Below are 24,453 nucleotides of genomic sequence, written 5' to 3'. Positions count from 1 at the left end.
TCCAAACAAGTAGAACTCACCACCTCCCAAGGAAACGTGTTCCACTGAGGAACTGCTCTAACTGTGAGGAACTTCTTCCGGATGTTTAGCTGAAAATTTTTTTGAATTAATTAATCAGGAATGCATTTAAAGGGACTTAGTGAACTGACTCTGAGACAGTTGAAGGGTCCGAGATCCCAATCCAAGTGACAATGGCCATGCATTTTCATTGGGCTTTCTTTATTGTTCTGCATTGATTTTCAGTGCAGTTTGCTTTCCAGTCACTGTTTCTCCAGATTTTCTGAGAGTGGTTTTGTGCCAATTTTTCCCTTGTTTAGCTACCGAGCCAAAGGTACTTCAAAAGCATACATATTCAGATCCTCCCTACCCATTTACTGCTTCTTGAAGGTCACTCTGTTGCCCACATTGAGGTTGTTCTGCCCACTCTGCACCTTCCAATGGTCACTCAGTGCACAAACTCCATCGATTACTTTTCCCCTCATTGTTTTATTTATTTATTTTTTACAAGTGGCACGAGTCTAGCAATATTAGACTATTGCTAGTCTTGGATTGCTCAGGGTGGGGAAGAAATGATAGGAGGAACTTATGCTCTCTGAGAAGCCTCTTTGCAAGTTCTGAAAAGGGTGGGAGGCAAGTTTCCTGAGTGCTTTGGCCATGAGCTTACTCTTTGTTCTCGCAGCAAACTGGATTTACAGAATTTGTCTCCAGCAAGTGGGGAAATGCCTCCAAGCTCCTTTTTCAAAATCTACTGCGATACTACGCTGGAGGATTTCTCTCTCCTGCCCGTCCCCAGGCATCTCCTCTCTCCTCCCCTCTTTCTCCAGTGTCCTGCCCATGAATGCATGAAGATCTGGTGCTTGTGTGAAAGTGACAAAGGGGATGGGCACAGGGTGATCATTCTTTCCCACTTTTTACAATGGCTGCTAACACAACAGAGAATCCACTACAGCTTGGCAAGAAGAAAAGGGAGCTTCACAGCTGCTCTAGTCCGTTTAAAATTGCTCACAATTTTGCTCATAGTTTGGTCAATTTCAGGATAATTTCAGGATTAAAAAAAAAACGTTTCCTGGTGTTTCCTTTCATTCAACCACCCGAATTTCAATGGAAGCCGCTTAGTTCAGGGGTAGTCAACCTGCTGTCCTCCAGATGTTAATGGATTACAATTCCCATGAGCCCCTGCCAGCAAATGCTGGCAGGGGCTCATGGGAATTGTAGTCCATTAACATCTGGAGGACCACAGGTTGACTACCCCATGCTACTGCACAGCTGTGATAGGATAATTGTGTCAATACATACACAACACAAGTGATGTTCTCCAACTGAAAAAAAAACCTGCATTTTTTAGTTGTAGCTACAAAATAAATATGCCAGTGAGAAAATAATGGTGCATACAGCAGGCACAGAATCTGAAGTCAAGCTCAAAGGTTTGACTGCTTGGATTCTCTGCACTAAGCTCTGTGTGCGTAACAGGCCATAGGACGTGGCCACTGTCTACCCCACCCCCTGTTGCTTGCCAAACAGACATATCTCCTCAAGCAAAAAGTTAGCACCCGCTCATGAGGAGTGGTTAAAACTGTGAGTGGGAAATAGGACTTGCTTATTCACACCTCTGTGTTCATCACAAGGTGTCAAAAAGAAACCACGCAGCTGTGGAAAAAGTAACTGATAGTCTGTCTTCTTCATCAACACCCCCTCTTGGAACAGCTGCTTCCCCTCCCTCAACAGAGGTGGAATGGAACCAGAGTGGTTCAAAGTGGCTAAGATCCCTAGGCTGCAGGGCAGTGTGCTGGGGGAGGATCTAAGCTGCAGGGCCAGTGAAAGCAGACCCTGAGGTAGAGCAGCTGCTGAGGCCTGTGCCTTCCTTAGTCCCAGCCTGCTCAGCTGCCCATCTGCTTGTTATGAGCCCTTCCACCACTGTCAGCTGCAGGCACTGCCCAGCACAGCATGAGAGTGTCAGTGGTGCTGGAAAAGGGCCAAATGAGTAAGGGGAAGGATGGATGGATGGACAGGCAGTGGGGGAGCCCAACGTGGGCAGGAAGAGCACTGTCAAGCACAGGAGAGGGGCTCAGGCACTCGCTGCCCAGTGCCCAGCCAAATCCTGGAACTGACCCTGCTAAGCTGTTTCCTGTATGATGAGAAGGCAAGCTGACACTGGGGCATAACCTGAGCTGGGACTCAGCTTTACTCCCCCTCCCGCAGGATTCACAAATCACCTGCCTCTACCTCTGGAATTAGAAGGGCTTCTGGGATAGATGCATTTTTGAGGGGTGATCAAAGAGCGGTTTGAAGTTGGCAGAGTGCCTTCTTTGCATGCACCAGACTGAGGTTTAAGCTCTGGCCTTCTTATTTAAAGGCCTCTGCCCCACTTTCTACTTGAGTGGCTGCCAGTCAGAGAAGACAAAGAAGGGTTGGAGAAGTCAACAAAGTGATGGCTTCACATGGGCCTGAGGGCTAGTCACTCGGCCTCAAGCCCCTCCACGGACTTCCTGCGGATACAGACAGCCGATTCAAAGGACAATATAATTCACTGGGATACTCAGAGCACTGGCCTCGCTGTCCAAGGGTCCTCCAAACCTGGGAAGGAAGCTGCCTAGTCCAGAGTTGGACCTCTCTTGTGGTTTCTTCCTTGGAGCAAGCAATTGCATTCACCACAAGACGTCCTCCTTGCCTAGGGATGAGAGATCCCTCTTAAAATGCCTCGTTCCAGGACAGAAGGAGGTAAAGGGTGTTCTACATCCACTCCAAAGAGGAGCCTACAGGCTAAAACTGCTCATTTCCCTTTCGCCATCATCCGAGCTGTTCACGCGGCTGCCAGGCCTTCACTGATGGGCATATTGATGTGTGCCATGAGCAAAGGAGTGCTCTCTCCCTCCCGCAGCACAAACACCTGCAAAGCAAAGGGAGACAGCATAGGTGAGGTGGTGCTTTTGCTTTTTCTTTAGGCCAGCCAGGATGTTTGGGATATGGCTACTTGGAGGGCAGGATGGCAACACTGCAGCCAGATGAAAAATAGTGGACGTAGTCCCCAGTCTGGGAACAAGGCTCTTCTTCTGGGATAAGAATTTTTTTTCTGAAAAGAGAAGCTGAGTGCGCCCCCAGGTATCAAGGCTTGGGGGAGAGGGAAGTAAAGAGGCAGAAGAAAAGCCAAGGCATGGGCACCAAGCACCAACCTTAATAATATCGGAGATCCCTTTGTCACTTAGGCTCTGCACAAAGGTTTCCAGGGGGTAATCCAGCCCAGGGACCAGCATAGGAACCTGAAGGGAGGAAGAAGATGAAGAGCTTCCCATGCAGCAGGCAGAAGTGGGGTGCTGGAGTAAAAAGTCGCCTGCAGAGGGCAGGACAGATGGTGGCACTAGGGAGAACATGCCCAAAGAGAAACCCTTCAGCACTGGAAGGGGACAATCCCCTACGGGCACAGACTTACAGGGTCACATTGGTTGCTCTACTCAAAGTTTATTGTCGATGCCACCGACATGCTGTAGTAGCAGTAGCATTTTGCCTGGGGCAGGGGGGAAAGAGGAGAGAGTTGAAGGCAGAGTTACCTTGAAGAAGGGGTGTGCCATGTGATAAAGGCCTTCGTCATACTGGAAGCTGATGAGGAGGTTGGTGGCCGGGTGGGTGGCTGACGTGGTCTGGAGGTGAAGGGTCAGCTTGAAGGTAGGGCCCATGCCCTGGACCTGTACAGGAGGAGTGGGTATTAGGTGGAAGTGCAGAAACTGGTCACGCTTGATGCAATGGCATCCTTCAGGTCACCATGAGGATGCACGCCACTGCTGTTTAAGAATGCCACTAGGACCCAATTTTTATTAAGAGGTGGTGTGTGTGGCCATTTTGGCACTTGATAAGGTGCTGGGGAGGGGGGGGAGAGAAGCAAGAGTACCCATCAGATCATGCCCCCACAACATTTGTAAATGACCGGGGGGGGGGGGATTGGCTGTGTCCTCAGGGCAGCCAAAAAGATGCCATCTTCTGTAGTTTGGCCCTGAGACCTCAGGAAGAGGAGCAGGGAACAGCCCTCTAGTAAAGCTTACATGAGTCTCTAAACCCTAAAACTGTATCCATAGTAAAATACGATCGAACCAGTCAGTGGAGTCATCCCCCTCCCCCCCAAATGCTGAAATTCTCTCTCTCTCTCTCTCTCTCTCTCTCTCTCTATCTTTGCAGAAATTACCTGATATTTATTTGCATGTTCCTAATTTCTTCCTCATTGGATTTGTTTTCTAGCATGTCTGATGACTTCAACAGACCATTTAGTTCCTACTGAATTAAACAGCTAAGCGACTCTCCATTCTAAGAAGCAACTTTGCCTTCCTCCCAACCATTCTTGGCCTATTGAACAAATATTCCAGGTTTCATCAAGCCTTACGGGACAGGCCTCCTCCTCCTACCACGCAGTACATCCAGTATTGCAGTTTGTGGTGATACGGAGAAGTCTCAGGAACGACCTTGCCCCCGCCCCCGGACACACAACCACCAGGGTTCCGTGGAAAGCATGACGACGGCTCGTTTTTTCAATGCAGTCTGAGAAGACCTCCCTTCCTCATTGTAACAGTAAACCCCGAACAACCTGCCACCCCACTGCATCTCCACAAGAGAGTGAATCCAGAGCAGGACCAACGTGGACCATGGCCTGTCTGCCTGTCTCCCCTCTTCCTGCTCACCACGGCATTCATCCTGAGCGGCTCCTGCAGTCTTTCCGAGATGGGCGTGAGGCTGGACTCCAGGGCCTGGGCGTAGGTGCGTGCTGCCAGGAGGTGGATGCGGTTCAGCTCCATCTGGAACACCTGATACATGGCTGGACAGGGAGGGAAAGAAGCAGGGACAAAGTTCTGTCTGCCCACTCCGTGTTTGCTTTATTTATTTTTTATAGCATACTTTGGTCTCCCAGGGGGACCAAAAATGGCTGCCAAGATTCTCCCCTCCTGCCATTTCCCCCCGCTACTACCACCCTGTGAGGTAGGCTGTGTCTAACTAGCCTGATGTCACTGAACGAGGTCAGCCGCCGAGTTTCCATAGCAGAGTGGGGAGTCAAACCTGCATTTTCAAGAGCTCAGTCCAACACTACGAAGTTTGAGTCCAGGGGCACCTTTAAGAACAGCAAAGTCTTATTCAAGATATAAGCTTTTGTGTGCACGCACTCTTCATGACCATTTACGCACTGGAGGTTTCATGCTGGGCTGCAGGCTGGAGTTTTAGTCACGGCAGGTTGCCCCATCTCTTCCTGCATTCACGTGGGGGAGCATTTGGCCTGGCGCACCTCATCTGCCCCTGATTTGTGTTCCTGCATGGGAGCTGGGGCAGTGAAGTTCCCAGTGCATAAACGGTCCATCAGATACACATGAAAGGTCATACCGTGAATGAAACTTGGTTGGTCTTCAAGGTGTCCCTGGACTCAAACATTGTTCTGCTGCTTCTGACCAACACGACGACCCACCAGGATCTACCAGTCCAACACTCTAACTCCTACGCCACCCTGGCTGTCGCATTCTCTGTGGAGGATGAGGAGCCAGGTGTTTTGACATCCAGACCCTGAGAATGGGCATCAGGACCACCCTTTGCAGGCTCTCTGGATTCAAGCCATACCCAGCTGGCAGCCACTAGGAATGCAGCCTCTGGGAAGGTGCCCACTTCAAGCCACCCTCACTGAGTTCAGAGTGCTGTCCATCATGTCTTGTTTTCAGGTGGCCATGCTGGCTTGGCAGAAGGGTCAAACCACTTGAGAGATACTTCATGCAAACAGCTTCCTACAGCGTCTGAATTCTTCAAACAAATCTTGCTTCTCCCTTTAGTGGGCTTTTTGCCTCTGTGTCCACACACTGACTATTTAAAAAGGTGCTCTCTCTTTTTTGTTTGTTTTTAGAGCAGCTGAAACTTCCAGGATCTTTTTGCAGATTGACTTTGATCTGGGAGCAAAGCATTAAGTGGGAGAGCTTCCCCTGATCCAGAGAGAGACGCAGGCGGCTGGGCCCCAGCATGGAGGCTGTGCACCTAAGCCCTGAGGTGGGCCAGCTGCCCCATCGAGGAGGCCAGGCAGAGAGAGCCACCCCACTTCTACTTACCCATGCTGCACTCCCGCTCTCTCAACGTCTGGTCCACATACAGTTTTGTCTTCTTGGGCACCGCGAGCTTGACACTCTGGGCAACGGGGGCTCCTACAGAAGTGTCTCCCCCATCGAACACAGCGGTCCGTTTCAAGATCTTGATGATCAAACTCCCACCTAGGAGAAGGGGTAAAAAACGGCAGTAAGGAGTTATGCAGAGTACAGAATCCCCCTCTAATGCCACATCATTTCATAGATGGGTTTTCAAGAAATGATTTCTAAAGTATTTCTAGCCTGCCTTTTCTTCAACGGGTGTTAGCTCTGTGGGGGTGGGGAATGATAAACCACAAGGGCAGTCAAAGTGCAAGGAATACAAGCAAGGATGAAATGGCTAGGAAGGAGTAGCTACCTTAAAAATTCATGGAAAAATGAATTAAACAGCAACCAGTTCATAAAACCGCACCCAATTTCCCAGTAAAGCAACCAACAAAGTCACAGCAGCCTAAAAACAATAGTCTATTTACAGCAGATGAGCACAGGCACAGAATCCCAAGGGTCAAAAAATAAAACATTCAGAGGTCTTCAGAGGATGCAGCAACTGCCAGAAAGCCATGCACGACTGACATATGACAAACTTTCTGGCATTGGTAAATTTTCTGATACTGTACTGTTCCTGCCTTTTCAAATGTACATCCACAAGGGAAAGAGATTTCCACCCTCTTTTTTAATTAAAAAAGGAAAAGACAATAGCCTTCGTCACTAGACATAAGCATAACTGTGAACAGAAGGTGCTGGAGACAAGCAACAGAGTGTAGACCAATGTCTGTCCACTTTGGAGACAGGATGCTGGGGCAGGTGGGCTGATCTAACAAGACCTGCTTTGTGGTCTTACCTTTGGTTGTCATGACAAGGGTGTTATCCTCCCTCCCATAGCGTCCAAAACAGATACTGGTGACCACATCCTGGCCGCAGGAAGCAGAAGAATAGAGAGAGGTTTGTGGGTGGAGGCAGAGACCATATTTCCTCCTCTCCTCCGATTCCTAGCTCCTCTGCTGAGATTCTCCTCTCCACCCCAGCCTTCTCTGACCCCTTCTTCTGATAGGTATACCACTTCCGTTGCCACCATGACACTTTCTCCTATGCTACTCCCCCCATTCTATTTTTCACTCTCTTTAACAAGGGCAAGCTCATCTCTTGCTGACTACTTTCTTCCCCCCTCCATTGTGCCCATTCCCTGCTAGGGTTCTGCCGTGCCATTCTCTGGCCTGCAAGAGCTTTCTCTCCTCAACCTGAGAACGAACAGGAGCCTCCTGTGGCTCTTGAACTGGCTGCCTACAGGGACGACAGGCAGCCATCAATCTCCTGGGAAAGAAAAGGTTTCAGGCAGATCAGCCTCACCATAGCTGGTCAGATGATACTCCACTTAGTTTCTGTGTCAAGCAAAAGATGCTAACTGAGGTCCACCCTCAGCTTTACAGGATGCACTTCTGATGTTCACAGACAGTAGGAGTCACGGCTCCCAAATTCTTCTGCTTTAAATCCCTAAGGAACACCCCTTCCCACAGCAAGAGGCAAAACACAGCAGCCCCAGATCTGAGAAACACACGCCCAAGCTTTAAGTCTTGCCTCCACATATTCTAGCATGTCCCACCTGTGTTTGGATGACGTTCACAAGGTTCTTGTCCTGGTACAGGTGTACTTCCATGTTAGCCAAAGCCACCAGCACTGCCTGGAAACCCCGGGATTTCTGGTCCATCAGACTCATGGTCATTGGTGCTGCCGGCAGTGAGATCATCCAGAGTTTCTTTCCCTGTCAGGAGAACATACTGCTAAGAATATGTCTGCACCACTGCTTTGACCTGATCCTCGATGGAATTCCCTTCTAGGGAAGAACCAACATTCCTTTGAACCTGTCTGGTCCCTTCCCTTTAACTGCAGAGCAGCAACAGCACCACCTGCAGGTGGAAAAAGCAATGCCACATGCAAAAGAAGGAAAGACTTTCAAGAGTCCAGAAGAGGGGAGGACAGACCAAAGCACAGTTCACACAATAAATTTTAAAAACCTTGTATTTAATATGACATCATAAACACTGGATTAAAGATAATGATGCCAACAATGTTAACATGCAATATACACACCACACGATTTCAGGTTAAAATCTTCATACAGAACCTTCCTCAGTTTATCAATTAAAGAGAGAGCCTCCAGGAAATTCTCCCATTGCAGCAACGTTTTTAATGAATAAATCAAGCTGAGCTGCCTGTGTGAAAGACTGGAAAACAAAACCGTGCTACCCATATTCAGTATGGAATTAATGTTTGGCTCTCTGGAAATTCTATTCTATGATTACAATGTAATTGCCTTCTTAAAGTGCTACTGGAATTTTGTTTTCTTGGAAGTGAAGACTTTACAATGAAATTGTTAACTGATTTCCCCAGACGGTACCAAGAAATCCATCATATACATATCTGGACATCTGGCAACATTGGGGTCAATATCCACCCATCCAAGAGAACAAAGTTTGGGTCCAGCAGTTTGTTCGCTAAACCAACAAGCTTTCCTAAAGAAGCGGGCTTGCACACAAGAGGTTACACCCCAAATTAAATTTGTTGTTCTTAAAGGTGCCACTGGACTCAAACTTTGTTCTGCTGCTTCAGACCAATACAGCCACCCACCTGAATCTATTACATACAAATTATTTTATTACTAATGGGTGAGGCAAATCGTACAGTGTGAACTGCAAGTTGGCCATGTTTCCTTCTGGAAAAAGAAGCTTCCACTGTGTGTCCTGCAGCCTCGTCTGATGGTCTCTAGTGCCCCTTGGAACAAGGCCTCTTGGTTCCAGTTCAACCCAAGCAGATCTACTCCTGGAAACTTGGGTGAAGCAAACTAACTAAGCCTCACATTCATCCCTCCAATCATTCATCCCTCCCTCTCCTCTTGCACACAACGGCCCCTTCCAACCTTCTGTGTATATCCTTGCAGCGTCTGGTCGGAACAGGCAGCCACGATGTTCTTTTGGACCCGAACCAAGCCCACAGGCTGAGAGCTCAGTTCAATGCTGTACTTGGGCTTCTTGGAGTCTCTGCATGAAAGACAAAGTGGATGGATCAGCACTGGCGCTCCTTGGCTTGCTGACCTGTGTCCCACTAAAAAGGAGATTCTGGAGGAAAGCTGGATGAAGATATCTTGCTACCTCCCCTGGAAGGTCCAAAATGGCTTCCCAATGAACACAGCACAAAATCCCTCAGGAGGCACTCTGGTATAAGCTTCTTATGAGACAGTTGGTGTAGTGGTCAGACTGGCAGGCCAGCATCTGGGAGACCCAGGTCTAAATCTCCTCTCTGCCACGGAAGCACAATCTCACCCATTCTGAGCCTAATTTACCTCACTGGGAGGTTGTTGTGAAGATAAAATGGAGGACAGGAGGATGTTGTAAACTGCTTTATGCCCCAATGGAGGAAAAAGTGGAGTATAAATAACTAGATCGTTTGAAAAGCAGGAACCATGCAACAGTGCTATTGCAAAGACGACTGTCCTGGTACATGATGACCTGTGTTGGCTTGGTTTGTCTTGTGCCTAAAAGCAGCTTCCTAAAATGGCTGCCTCACAGTGCCTCAGTAAGGTTGTCTGGGCTCTGAAGCCAGGCTTCAAGGGGTCCTTCAGGCCTTTGCTGTTCACTGATGGCTGCTTCACACAGCCTGCTTTTCCTACACAGGAAGCACTGCTGCCTTTTGAAAGGTGCACCATGGGAGACAGATTGTCAATGTGAACTGTGCGTTTTTTCCCTGCACCATCATTATACTCTGTGAGCATCCTTTGTGCTCGTCTCTGCCCTTCAGGCCTTGCAAACCTTGCCTTGGGCAGTATGCAGGATAACAGAAACAAACTGGTGGAAGAGTAAGTAAGAGCAGGGCATCCAGTCTATCTGAATTATAGCTAACCGACAGCCACACTGCGAGGAGCATGATACGCCCAGGGAAATGCTTCTCTGGCCCAACTGCTGTTCAGAGAGAAACCAACTCAGTCATGCATTACCAGTTCTTAGGCCATTGTTTGGGCTACTGAAAGTCACTCCAGCTGCTTTTAGGCACCCTGCTCAGTTGACTTGCCCCACTGCGTCCAAACAAAGAATCTTTATTGTGTTTAGTAGATTAAGTAATAAGCTACTTAGAAGGCTTCACGGCCGGAGACAACTGGCTGCTGTGGGTTTTCTGGGCTGTGTGGCTGGTAGTTTTAGTCCCTGAGGTTTCACCAGTAACTGCAGCTGGCGTCTTCAGAGGTAGGACACGGCAAGATGGGAATCTCTCCATGCCGAAGTATGCCATGTGTGAACAGCTGCTGGGCATTTATTTATTTCCAGGGGACGGGACACATCACATTCCTGTCTTATCTGGGAGTCTCCCCGGGACGGACTGGAACGAGGAAGCAGTTTTCCACTATCTGGATTGAATTCATTAGCAAGTCCATTAGGAAGTGTTTTTTTTCTATGTTTGGATGGAGTTCATTAGAAAGTCCATTAGTCTTGCCTACCACCTGGCGTAGTCACTAAGATATCCAATGTAACTCTGCCCTGCTCCAGTCTTCCCTTACTTTTCTTTCCTTGAAGAAATTCCTAGATCGCAGGTATACCTCCACACCAATCATCCCTTTCTCCTGGAAAAAACCTGCGAAAATCAAATATTTTCTCCACCTATTCTTACCTTGCTTCTCTATCAGAGTTACAATAATTCCCCCCCCTTACTTGGATGTACCCACTATCTGGATATCCTGGATCTGAGCTGTCTTGTGGTCCAGTTCTGCTGCCTGTGGCTGCTTGCCACTGGACCTCCCTTTTGGTTACTCCTGAGAGCTCTTAACTCAGCCCCCACACCCACCCCTGGCTCTCGCCAAGCCTCCACTCCTGCACAAAGCAAGCCATCTGGATTTCCAAGACTTAGTTCAGCTGGCTCATCAGATGCTTGGAATCCAGACATCACCCCAGACAGCTTCCCCGTGCAGAAATAGGCAGGTCATACAAAGGCAACCCTAAGGAGATTACACCCTTCTAAAGCCTTTAAGTCAGTGGGTTTAAAAGGGTGCAAACAGCGTTTAGGACTGCACTGATATCCATCTCCCTCTCTTCTCCACCTCCTCACCACACGCTTCTCTTGAACTGACATGTTGCAGTCAAGAGAGTGTTTGTGGGCATGGAGATATTCCACAATTCGTGTGGGCTCTGTGGTGCTGGATGTTATGTGCCCTTGATATGATGATGGCATATGTTGATTTTGGTATCTTGCTCAATAAAACTATCCCCACTTTTCTACTGTGCTCAATTAAAAAAAAATATTCAAGGTTGCTCTGGATCCCAATCATCTTGTTTCAGACCCCTAAAACACCCTGTGGCGGTCTGCGTTTACACCTGGACTGGGAACTGGGTGTTCAGATCTAAATGTGCAGCTCTTGCCTAAGACATGAGGGAGAAGCATTGGAAGAGAGGTTTCTTTCTTACTCTTGGTTGTTTGTGTGAACTCCAGGGCCCAGTTTGGGAGGTGGGCTCATTCACAGAGAACATGTATCTAAATATGCAGGCATACAGAACCACACAATAATAAACTATAGAAAGAGATTGGGTGGAAGAGGGAACTCGCTCCTAAAATGCCACCTGGGGCCAAGAAGAACCACAGAACAAAACAATACTGGCATGTACATAGCACATAGATACCACCATGTATTTGTTCTATGGTATGTCCTTCCCCCCCATTCTCCCCTCCCTGCCAGCTTCCCTTTGGCTGAGGGGTTGGCCTGACAGTCACCCACCTGCGGAAGATGTAAATGCACCCGTTACGGCAAGCTGCGGTCAGGCGGTATTCCACGTCAAACTGGCCCATGACATCCAAGAAGACCGGCACACTTGGCAGCATCATCTGCCATGGAAAATAAAGGAAGGCAGTGGTAAGGCCGGACATCCCAGCATAGCATGTGGGTCAGGAATGGGGTTCATCAGGCTATCTGAGGCTTCAATTGTCTGTAAGAGGAACTTTGAAGAAGAAGAAGAGTTGGTTCTTATATGCCGCTTTTCTCTACCCAAAGGAGGCACAAAGTGGCTTACAGTCGCCTTCCCTTTCCTCTCCCCACAACAGACACCCTGTGAGGTGGGTGAGGCTGAGAGAGCCCTGATATCACTGCTCGGTCAGAACAGTTTTATCAGCACCATGAAGAGCCCAAGGTCACCAAGCTGGCTGCATGTGGGGGAGTGCAGAATCAAACCTGGCATGCCAGATTAGAAGTCCGCACTCCTAACCATTACAAACTGGCTCTTTCGCTCTCCCATCCAAGGCACAAAGAAAGGGTTGTGCTCCTCTTCCCCATCAGACACTGTTTCAAAGACAATGGCCACAGGCTTCCAGGGAATCTTTGCAGTCAGAAGAGGGGGAGAGACTGTTTTTAAGAGACAATTTCTAGATGCTGCATTGGGTGTCTCATAGCTCACTCAGTGGCTGAACAGCACAACTGTGAAGAATGGAAGAAGAATTGGTTTTTATGCTTCACTTTTTGCTACCAGGGGTCCCAAAGTGGCTTACAATCCCCTTCCGTACCTCCCCCCCCCCCCCCCCGCCACAGAAACCCTGTGAGGTAGGTGGGGCTGAGAGAGCTCTGTGAGAATTACTCTAAGAGAACCATGACTAGCCCAAGGTTACCCCGCTGACTGCATGTAGAGGAGGAGTGGGGAATCGAACCTAGTTCTCCAGATTAGAGGCCGCCACTCTTAACCACTATGCCGTGCTGACTCTCGGATAAGTGACCATCATGCTAGTCCCAAACAATGACTGAAATTGCTCTTTCCCACTGGATGAAGCTGGGATTGGTAGAGGAACAATCTATCTTTCTCAGTGTCAAATAATACTTCTCCACAGCCTCACCCTTGTCAGGATGGTGAAGGCCTCAGGGTCCAAAACCAGGATTTCGTTGTTCTCTGTCCCAATCACCAAGCAGCTGATGGCGTCCTCATCAGCCATGTTCTTCTTCAGAGTAGACATGCAAGTGATCACTGTCTGAGAGAGGTAAGGGGCATCCTTTAGCACAAAAGGAATGAGGACGAGCACCGAAAAACTAGTATAAAGTATTCAGTTCCTCCCCCTCTACCAGCTGAAGGGGACTTTTTATTATTAGTAAATCACCAAATTGACTCTGAAGGAGTTCGACCAAGCATGCAATATCATAGAATCACAGTATTGGAAGGGACCTCCAAGGTCATTTAGTCCAACCCCTGCATCATTCAGGAACTCACAACTATCTGCCCACCCATGGTGACCCCAATTTCATGCCCCAGTGATCCCTACCACCACCACCAAACATCTCCAGAATCCAGCCTGGCCTGGAAGAAATTCACCTACCATCCCACAGTGGCAATCAGCATTTCCCTGGGTGTGCAAGGAAGGGCCACAAGACACAAACACTGGCACATCCCTTCCTGCCCACCCACTCACAATCTGCCTAAGGCCATAAAATCAGCATGTCTGTGAGGTGGCTACCTAGCCTCTGCTTAAATGTCTTAAGCAGGTAGATATTTTCTGGCAGCCCTCACTGAAGTCAAAAGATTGAACCAGCTAATTTCACCTCTGCAAGGAACTAGCAGCCCAGTGTAAACTGTTTATTCGTCGCCTGTGTCCAATGGAGGGCTAATCATATTGCCTTCCAGGGAGCTGGCGGATTTCATTTTTTAAAATTCTATTTCGCTTCACCGGAGCGCTCTGAAGCAGCTTGACAACACACCAGATAAAATTAGCATAAGAACACCGTTCACAATGAAAACATATTCAACTGAGACATTCCAGCTACCCTAAAGCAATGCCAATCAAATTCCCTTTGAAAAATAACAGTTTTATAGGCGCTCCAAAATTACGTCCCTGGCAGGTTGTTGGAGCCATGACGGAGAAGAAGCAAGCCTTCCATGAAACAATTCACCACTGGCAGATGGAAGGGGCCAGGAGAGATCCGTGGGTTGATCTGAATTGATGAATGGGTGCATATGCAGGGAGAGGTGGTCCCTCAACCAGTAGGCATTAGCCCTTTAGTTAATGTCAGTGAGTTGCTTTGGCCATCCTGCGAGCGCTACAGACAACAAGTGCCACTGCATTCTTTTTGGCCCTAAAGACAGCCTTTTGGCTCCTTTCACCCAGAAGCATTTGAGAGAAGCACCTGCAACTGAAAGCTCTGGGAACTCCCCCTTGACCGGAGAAATCCTTACCTGGCGCTTCATTGGTTGCATCTTATACTGGTTCACAAATGAGACCATCTCAGAGGGGTCGAGGGCCAGGAACCTACAGAAGCAAGAGGGCAAAGGGGTGAGGCAGGCCAGAGTAGGATCCCTGCCAGCAGAGAGAGCCACCCTCTAAGGGCCTGAAAACAAGTCCTTTGCCCCCTGCCCAGAGCAGAGCTCTGTGACAAAGAACTTACCTCAAGGACCGCACAGATAAGGGAATATCCGCTTTTTCTCTGCCAGAGAAATCATAAGACAGCAGGTAAATCACAAAAGAAGCACAACAGTGGCCCTGATGCCTCTCTCTCACTAGCCGTTAATATCATTTGCTGGGAGTCGAGTTAGACTGTTCTGTTTCAGTGACCCCTCCTCCCGGCTTTATGGTTTAATTGTGTTTATCGCCCCATAAAGCCTTTGGGCTCCCCCCTTGCCACTGAGGAAATCTTACTGAAAATGTGTAACTAATTGGCCCATGTTTTGGCTTTAACTTGACACTTTAGAAAATAAAGAAGAATTTTCAGCAGTACACTGAAGCCTAGCTGTACATTTCTTCTGACTTTCCCCATCAAATGTGCTAGGCCTTCCAAGAGACCTTGTGGCCCCCACTGAGATTGGCTGATGTCACAGAGAGGAGTCTCACATTAGCTCCTCCATGTCTCGTAGTCTGGAAGGGGACTGTCCCCATGCTTTTTATCCCATGTCTAAGATCACATTCTCACACTTGACATTAGTTCTTGTTCCAGCTTCACAATCCCTTTGAACACCAGTGAGTATATCCCTGAAAAGGGGGGGGGGGGGGCGTTAACCTTTTTGGCTACCTGGCCTGCAAGTATGAGAACGGTATTGAGAGTAACATGAGCTATGAACAAACAGGCTGGGGGAGAAGTATATATTCCAAGTCCCAGTATGGAAACAGATAGCAGTGGCCATTTCAGATTAACTCAAAGGGATGATTGTGTGTGGGTGTCATTAGTCTGGACATTCAGCCTTCACTAAGGTGACCAGATTGTCCCACTTTTGGAGGGGCATCTGGGGGCACCTGGCAAAATTGTACTTTATGTTGCAAGTAAAAAATATATATTACAATACTATTTTTGCATTCTATGCTTTCTATGAAAATTTTTGTTGCTCCATATAGACCAAATTTTTAATCAAGACCCTCCCCCCCCAGTCAATGGTGTCCCGCTTTACCAACGTTAAAATCCGGTCACCTTAGTCTTCACCCCCACCCAGCTGCTTTCTGAAATGCAGGCTAACTGGCCTCTTACACTGCAATCCTAAACAGAGTTACCCCTTTATAAGATCACGGAAGTCAATGCACTTGGAAGGATGTAACTCTACTTAGGACGGTACTGTTAATCACCACATGGGGATAATTCCCAGTTTTGCTTTCCTTGCCATGGAGAATATACAAGGTGATGGTGCTTCGAAACAATGGTGCTTATCCTTTACCCTTACCTGCCAAGGGCTGGCCTTTTGCTGGGTCCCCCGTCCTCCTTTAATTTATTGTTAGCAGGTATATTGCAGTATACCAATAATCATTTCCTTATTTAAATGGGTCTAGCCTGCCTTATATCCTCAAACAAGGTGGACATTTTTTAAAAACTAGCTGGTTAAGAGCAAGAGGGAACAACAGGCAGGCGAGGAAACAGGGTTGGCTATGCTGCCCAGGTGGGTGGCGAGGGGAAGAAATCTGCCCTTTCCCTTCCACATTAGCCCAACTCCACTTTGGGTATAAATTTCCAGGGAAGATCATACTGAAGCAGATTTGGAAACTAAAAATTAAATCAGCTGCAATGCAGAGGAGGCAGGAACCTGTAGCCAGGCATTCGTACGTAAGGAACCTTCATTACATATTTATTCACATCTCTCATTTGCTTCTTAGGATCCTGACGTTTCTGTGCTACAACTCCCTAGCATCAAACTCAGTTAAGAGACACCGCGATTCTGAGCTTCTCACCGGATCATCTCCAGCATCTCTTTCACTGTCAAAGGGTCAATCTTGTCCTAGAAGGAGAGAACAAGAACGTTGAGCTGCTTCCTACAGCAGGACAAGCACACACCAAAGAGAACTCTGAAAACTGGGGTGCAATGATTGCCGGGTTCCCACTGGCTAGAAGTGGGGAAGGTGGGGTAGTGTTGCCATATCCAGCTTGGGAAATTCCTAGAGATGCCAATCCTCATGTCCCTGGGGATCCCCTGGAATTATAGCTCATCTCCAGACCAAAGTGATCAGTCCCCCTGGAGAAAAATGGCTGCTTTGGAGGGTGGACTCCATAGCATTATACTCCCTTCCCACCCAAAATCCTACCCACCCGTCAACGTCTCCAGGTATTTCCCAACCTAGTACTGGCAATGCTAGAAACGCCTGAATATTTGGGGATGGAGCCTGGAAAGGGCAGTGGGTTACAATGCCGAAAAGCTTACCCTCCAAAGCATCCATTTTCTCCACAGGACTTGATCTCTGCAGACTGGAGATGAACTGTAATTCTGTGGATCCTCAGGTCCCACCTGGAGGCTGGCATCTCTACGGGGTGCCCAGGCTCTACTCACCATCTACCCCTCTAATTGCTGAAGGTGGAGACCATTGCAGGTTAACTTCAAGCTGGGTGGCTGGCCTTGGGACCCTGTCCTGAGCTGCCTTGCCCAAGCATGTGTTGTGAGCACTTGACACATGGTGCTCAGTTTAAGTCAATGTGGATCACTAAGAGTGCTGCATTATCTGTACTGAGCTCCTGAGGCATTGTTTTACAAGTTGTTCCACAGAGCCCTGAAGTTCCCCAGAAAACTATGCAGTCATCTTGATGGGAAGGTCAGAAATGGCTGACGAGGATCTTTCAAAGAAAGCCTGCATGCCACTGCCCATTCTTCCCCTGTAGAACATTAGGTAGCTGCTAGGTGTATTGTCATTCCATATGGGATGATGTTTAGACATGAGAAATCTGCACAGGACTCGGCTTGTGTGGGCCTGCCCAGAGCCCTCAGGAACACACAGTTTTATCCCACGGGTGGGGGAAGCACGTACAGGCATATGTACAATCTCTTTGTCTGTTCCGAAGCAACGCATAAACCAGGGGTAGTCAACCTGTGGTCCTCCAGATGTCCATGGACTACAATTCCCATGAGCCCCTGCCAGCATTTGCTGGCAGGGGCTCATGGGAATTGTAGTCCATGAACTTCTGGAGGACCACAGGTTGACTACCCCTGGCATAAACCACTACTCACAGGACTGTATTGAGGTGATTATTCTTTCTAATGGATAGTGTTAACAAGTAATCAGCTCTCTCCCTAAAATATGCCAGAAGTTTATTTATTCCAGGATTCCACAGAAATCCTAGCTAAAGATCACTCGGCATTACCTTTTAAGAGTTTAACTCAAAAGCAGTCTAATCACTCCTGAAGTAGTTAAATAAGGAAGGATCAGATCTACATGGATTGGGACTAGGGTATCTGAAGGATCATCTCCTTCCATATGCTCCTGCTGGGGAACTACAACCACAGGGAGAGGCCTTCTTGACTGTCTCTTTGAAGATCATCTGGTTGGTATATGAGAGAGGGCCTTTTTAGGAGCAGCCTCACAGTTATGGAGCAAGCTTCCCAGGGAGGTGTGCACTTAGCTGCCTCACTCTCAATCTTTAAGAGGCAGGTGAAGACAGTTTTCTTCATGATGGAGCATGATTTGCTCTTCTGCCTACTGGTGGTTTTAGATTACTGTTTTTAACTCATGGTGTTGATGTATTTCATTATTGCTATTTACAGGGTAATCTAGTTCGAAGTCCCACGAGACAGAAAGGTGGTTAATAAATGCTTTTAATGAATCAATTAAAACATTTATGAGCCATTTTTCTTCTGTAGAGTTCAAGGCGGTTTACCAAAACTGATAAAACACGTGGAATAAAACACATTAAAATTAAAAACATAAATAAAATATCAGTGGAATAATGTGACAATACAGAGAAGGCACTGTGGGAAGATTACGCTGAAGGTAGGAAGTTCGAAAGCTACGGTTCTAAAGGAACAGTGAGCAGTAGTATAATGAAGTTCAATTTCAGTGGGGAGAAAGTTTCACAATAGGAGCGTGCAACAGAACCCACCGGAGGAGTCCAAAGAACTCCACCTTCATCTTCCTTGTTCTTGATTTTATTTATTATTATCAGCTACACTCTTAGGAAAGGCAGTTAACAATACACAAAATAAGAATCCCCACGTTCAGGTCCAGCCCTGAGCCTTGTAGCTCCAAAGGGGAACCCAGTGATTACAGGAGCTGAGCTCCAAAAGCTAAATGAGCCTAGGACTAGGGATACCAGCCTCCAGGTGGGACCCAGGGATCCCCCTGAATTACAGCTCATCTCCAGACTACAGGGATCTATCAGTTCCCCTGGAGGAAATGAGTACTTTGGAGTGTGAACTCTATGGTATTGTACGTAACCCCAAATCTCCAGGAGTTGCTCAACTTGGATATGGAAGCCCTATCTCCCATCCCCCACCGGTGGCTGGGGGGAGCTGGCAAAGCTATCTAAGACTCAGAATTAAGGCAAGATGTAAAGACTAGCCAGGAAAATAATGGGGTGGAGTCAGAACACAGATAAACGGCAGCTTTGACAAGATGGGAGAAGGCTAGTGAGGACTTCTTGTTGCCCAGATAAGAGTGAGCTTCCTGCTCCCCAGGCCAACTATCACACAACACTGTGTCTAAGCCTCATTAGGAGGAGAGTGTACGAAGAGTCTGTGCTGAAAGATTATTTATTTATTATATGCTGCCACTCCTGGACCTGCCCTCTCACAACAGCTAACAACACATAAATACAGTAAAACATATAGTAAGGTCGGTCCCACCCCAAAGAGCTCCTAGCCTCTGGGTGGCCTCCAAGTCCACCATCCCTCTTCTTACCTCCTTAGCCTGTTCCCAAACATCCTTCTCCAAGGGGTTGATTTCCAGGGAAGGCAGTGTAAATTTGAAATATGGACGGAGATTCTTGTACACGTAGACAAATGGCCCAGAGGCCACAGCCACAGCAGGGGTGTGTGGCTCATGCAGTTCCATCAGGAAGGCAGCTACACTAGCAGGCAAGTCCGGCAGGGCATTCTCACTCAGCAGATCTGTGCCTCGGTACACCTTCAACTTCATGTCATGCCAGGAAGTGCCTAGGTCACCCACCACAAGCTGGTGAAGGGGAGAAAAGGAGAGGGGTGGAGAAAAAGAGGCAGAGACTTGTCTGAATTATCATGTACATTCAATGTATTGTACATTATAATGTACATTCAAAATCTCTAAATGCCCTGGGTCTATCAATGACAGTTTACATCAGAGATCTGTAATGAGTGACCCAATTACGGTAATTTCCTTAACCTCATATATCAACTATGCTTCCTGCAACTTGGATTGCAGGTATGAAAAGGAGAGTTAATAATTCTACTTTTTCCTTATTGGGGACAGTAGCAACAGCTGAAATGGGAGATTTCTATTTAGATGATGGTTCATGTAAAGGTGATTTAGGTTTGTATTCAGAAGATGGTTCAGGTAAATGGGCTCCCCTCTCCTCATACCACATCCCTAATTAAAACTGCCCCCTCAGGGGCTGGTTTCTAAGGATAAAATAGACCACAGGATTTGATCACAGCTCTCCCACATAAAGCTTTGTTCAGCTTCAAGCCAAGGTACATGGTCAATCTTAAAACAAACACATAAACCAGAGATGACTAGGAACATCCACTCAGAATCTACAGGGAAAATTGTCTGCATGAGTTAAAACAGATATAGTATGAACAGGCCTGACCATTAAGACCAATTAGAAATGTGAAGTTGGGATAGAGAAGTACCAGGCTGGCCACAGCTTTGGGGATGCACTGGAAAGGAAAACGTATAGGCAGCCAGGCTGAGAAGGGTTTGTGGGTCCAATCAGCTTTCTTACCTTATAATCTCCATCACCATGCAAATCGGCCAGATCTGGAATAGAAGACCTTGTTTCAGCCCATTCAAACCAGAAAGGAAACCAGTATCTTAACCCATTTATAATTTAATGCATTGTCTAGCAAGCCAGCTCTGGATCCCCCAAAAATCTGATGCTGTCTTTTAGGAATCTGCAATATTATTCTGAGCTCAAATTAGGGAATGCATTTATTTTGGAGGAAAGAACACTTCTGGAACACTTCATAAATTCCCAACTCCAGTGTAATCCCTCTAGAGAATATAGTTCTGTGCTAAAAATATTAATTTTTGCCATCCCTTGGCTGACAAAGATCCTAAGTGGCATTCTAGGGAAGTGGCATCAGAATCAGGAAAGCAGTTACACCCCATCTGGAAGGCAGCCAACTCTCCTCTTGTGACATCCTCAGCTGGGATTAGAGACCTAGGGCAACGGTATTCCACGGGCTGCTGTCATCCTGCTGCTTTCAGCCACCTACTTTGACAGGATTACGCACATGAATGTGTTACCAGTGGCAAGCCTAAGCTCTGAGACATGTGCAGCAACAATAAGAAGGCATCTCTGAACATGTGCAGAGAGTTTTCCCTTATCATTGAGCAGCTACATCTCATCCTTACACAACTGAGATTGACAGTAGGTTAATAACTGCCTGATCTTTGCCGTCCCAGTTGTAATAAAAGGCAGGATCTGCAGGTACATCCCTGACCATTTTGGCAGGGGGTTGGTGAGTCAATATGATTATATATTATCATATAGCTTGAAAAATATTTAACAAATTAAAAAATAGATTATAAATTAGTTAACTCCTACCCAGGAAACCCTTCCAGGGCCATCAAGAAACTCCAAAATTTCATGAAACCCTGGTTGAGAAAGCCTGATCCAGAGGGATGTAAAAATGCAATGAACAGTGTAGTGGATGCTACTCATTGAATGCCTTTGCCTTCAGCTCTCATTAGTTGGTCATGCCAGCAGATGCCACCAGATTTGCATTGTTCATACTTTTATAGAAAACAAAACACATATTTGACTCTTGCAAGCCTGGTTACGAGCCCAGAGAAGCCCAACATGTTTTCAAAATGCTACTGGCACCTGGGCTGCAACCATCAGAAGTTTTGACTTCTCCCCCTTCCCCTCCAAAGACTAGACACTCCTTGTTAGGAAGAGAATGAATAGAGTTTCAGACTTACTGACACAGGAGGAAAACGTGTACAGGTTGGCCACCGGGTCGTAGTGGGCATCCAGCCATTTGGAATTGACTTGGGTACTGGCAGATGGGGTAGTGGTGGCAAAAAAGATTAAAGAAAAAGTACACAGAAGTATATCTGAGACTGTGCAAGATCCTTCAGTCCAGAAGCAAATCCCTAGAGGCCTAAAGTCCAAACTCACCCATCACAACCAAAGAGCTCTTCTCAGTTTTTCTAGAATAGTAAATGCAATGACCCAAATCCCAAGCTGAAAGCACACCTAGCTCTCCAAGAACCCAGGCATCCTGACTCCAAGTGACTATATTCATTCTATTCTCTTTTTGAACACAGGAGTCTTAATATTAAGCAGCACTCTTCTCATCTTGGCATTTTACAAGTGAACTCAGAGCTCTTGAGTTCCATGGCCTTCTGTCACTGGGGAAGATGCACATTTCACTGTAAGGTGCCTACTGTGTGTTTGGAGCAGCATTATTCCTGCTATTAATTATTTATGAAACACCTAAAAGTTCTAGCCACTATCCCAAAATGTAAAAATATTTGTTTCCCATCTATGGGTTTATAATGTAAAGGTAAAAAATAAGACATAATGGAGAAAAGACAGATCAATGGAACACAAAAGTCTTCAATACTTTACATCTTCCCTGCAGAGAATCCTGGCATTAATATGCCAAACTGGCAAGTGATAGTTTTATTTTTGTATTTATTTTCAATTTTTTTGACCGCCACTCTTGGAACAACTGGCTCCTGGCGGTTTACATAAATCTAAAATCCCATAAAACAGTAAAATATCCCAGTAAACACCTTGAATGTAGAAGAGTCAAGAGCATTGCTACTATGCAGATGGATAACTTTACTAATCTAAAGCAGCAATGTAAAACAGGAGTTCCAAAGACTTTGGAGTGCCTCTGTATCCCTACTACTAAGGAGGGATAAGCCACTTTATAGACACTGTAAATTCCCCTCGAGCTAAAACAGAACTAAGAGTGCCAAATACCCAAAGGGGGAAAAAATGTGGTCTAACCCTTTAATACAAGGTTAACGGAATGTTATTAAGCAAGTGATATTATTGGCCATGCCACATAAAGCTTCTGCTGCCAATGTCTACACATTAAGCCTCTATTAAAGGGCAGGACATTTTCCTCCCGTCTGCTGGCAACTCCAAATGAAACGGATAGCGCTGGCAAATATCAAATCTACCGATGGCGAAGAAGCAACTTCGTCACAATACAGAATTTTAACAGTGCAAGCTTTGCGGAAGTAGGAATGAAGGTTCCAAAAGACGCCTCCATCCCTTTCCCCTTAACGGACCCGAGAAGCCCTAGCCCCAAGCTTCCCCCTCTAGTCACAAACCCTCTCCTCCGAGAGACCCAACCTCAACTTCGGAGAAACAGGACTCCCCCAGGGCTTCCAAGAGGAAAGTCATCAAAACCTTGTTCTCCTGGCCATGATAACCACTCATTTTTTTTACCTTTCGCTGGTGCCGCCAGAAGAAGCAGTGGTCGCCATCTCAAAGCCACGGCTAAGCTGAAAATCTGTTGCTATGGAAACTCCGTGGCTGCTAATGGGTGCACCAGGGAAATGAGTCCCCCTTGAGTGGTTGCGTGTTACGCTCTCAAACGCTCATGTAGGAAAAGGGCTAGCGTTCAGAAACGCGACTTCCCAGCATTTCCTACCCCAGACAGAAACTGGAACTGCAAAGCTGAGAAGGAAGCTTAATGGTAAACTGTGCTTGCCAATGGTGTATATAAAATCCTTATGAATTTGTACTTCCTTTAATAAGGTGACCAGATTGTCCCACTTTTGGAGGGACATCTGGGGGTACCTGGCAAATTGTACTTATGTTGAAATTAAAAATATATATATTACAATACTATTTTTGCATTCTATGAAACTTTTTCTTGCTCCGTATAGACCAATTTTTTAAACAAGACCCCCCCCCCCGGTCAATGGTGTCCCGCTTTAATCTGGTCACCTTATCCTTTAACCAAAGCTTTACATACCAGTGACCTTTTATTTATCACATTTATGCAGCGTCCTGTGACAATGAGTTTCAAAGCTTTATTAGTGGAAGTCTATGAATAGGTTTCCATTCCAAAACTTCTATTTGCCTATCTCATCAGGTGGCTGAAGGCTTACAGTCTGAAAGAAAAAAATAATTCCTGTCTAGTGGTGTCCCTTTCCCTGAAATCCAGCCTTAATTTTATAATTTTGCCCTGTTAACAGAAAACTGGGAAGCCAAACAAGCTACTTCTGCTTTAAGTGTTCAAGTGGGTGCTACTATTGTACATGGATGTATGCAAGTAAAGTTTTGTGTCAGGGTAGGTTGCCCTTTGTAGCACAGTATACAGGAGAACTGTGCAGGGAACTTGCACCCTTTTGCTAGTGATGTTCTTGAAACACTGTATGACACTAACTATACTTGTCCTACCTTGCTAAATATGTATGTGTGTGTGAGACAGATTTCTAGAAGCATGTTCACTCATTTTTTCCCCCTTGAATGCATTAATTCAAGTACACCCAAAGGAACGGATTACATAATTTCTTTTTCTTTCCCCTGATAAAGCTCAAACTTTCTAGCAATTATTGACATGATACGTGACATTCTAATTCTTTTAATCAGGCCAGTTACCAGCCCCCCCCCATAAACCATTTGGGCTCCCTTTCTAACATCTTTCAGTCTGTGCCCCCTTCAAAGGAGCCTGAATGGCCCCCATTGAGAATGGATGCTCTACATCATCAAACAGTGGTGAGGATGACAACTACCAGAGACTAAAAATATGCACAAACACCATAAACTCCCATGGGCCGTGGGTGCTGCCCTCCATTAGGGAACTATACCAATTGTGTTTAATTATTCAATCACCTTTGACAGCCAACTAATGAGTTTAACAGTCCAACTGGGAGCCCATGTCTCCAGTTATAATTTCTGCCAGCTTCAACTCAGGCTGTAGGCATGTCCTTCCATAAATTTAGCCACAGCTTCTAGCTGGTGCACATTTCCAGCAACAGACTGTCAATATCCCAGGAAATG

General features: G+C 46.7%; 1 protein-coding gene across 1 annotated transcript; it reads right to left on the bottom strand.

The window, feature by feature from the left end:
- Positions 1-466: 466 nt before the first annotated feature.
- On the bottom strand, positions 467-23,039 carry BBS1 (Bardet-Biedl syndrome 1). Its single transcript, XM_077328278.1, has 17 exons — positions 22,891-23,039; positions 21,405-21,481; positions 20,203-20,237; positions 19,182-19,454; positions 16,251-16,297; positions 14,488-14,526; positions 14,279-14,351; positions 12,951-13,082; positions 11,848-11,954; positions 9,010-9,130; positions 7,696-7,854; positions 6,937-7,006; positions 6,063-6,221; positions 4,665-4,798; positions 3,546-3,680; positions 3,171-3,257; positions 467-2,887 (listed from the first exon to the last, which is right to left on the bottom strand). The coding sequence occupies exons 1-17, from the start codon at positions 22,926-22,928 to the stop codon at positions 2,801-2,803; spliced, it is 1,773 nt and encodes a 590-aa protein (XP_077184393.1). The 5' UTR covers positions 22,929-23,039; the 3' UTR covers positions 467-2,800.
- Positions 23,040-24,453: the final 1,414 nt, after the last annotated feature.

This window comes from Paroedura picta, chromosome 1, assembly GCF_049243985.1.
Source record: "Paroedura picta isolate Pp20150507F chromosome 1, Ppicta_v3.0, whole genome shotgun sequence".
In the NCBI taxonomy this organism is placed as follows: domain Eukaryota; kingdom Metazoa; phylum Chordata; class Lepidosauria; order Squamata; family Gekkonidae; genus Paroedura; species Paroedura picta.
The sequence above is the reverse complement of the archived record's forward strand: the minus strand, read 5'-3'. Positions and strand labels throughout refer to the sequence as shown.

Coding starts and splice junctions, on each gene's coding strand:
- BBS1 (XM_077328278.1), bottom strand. CDS start 22,928: ATGGCGACCACTGCTTCTTCTGGCGGCACCAGCGAAAG. Junction 7,007..7,695: donor TGAACGTCATCCAAACACAG/GTGGGACATGCT, acceptor TCCTGCGGCCAG/GATGTGGTCACCAGTATCTG. Junction 3,258..3,545: donor TGGCACACCCCTTCTTCAAG/GTAACTCTGCCT, acceptor TCCTCCCTTCAG/GTTCCTATGCTGGTCCCTGG.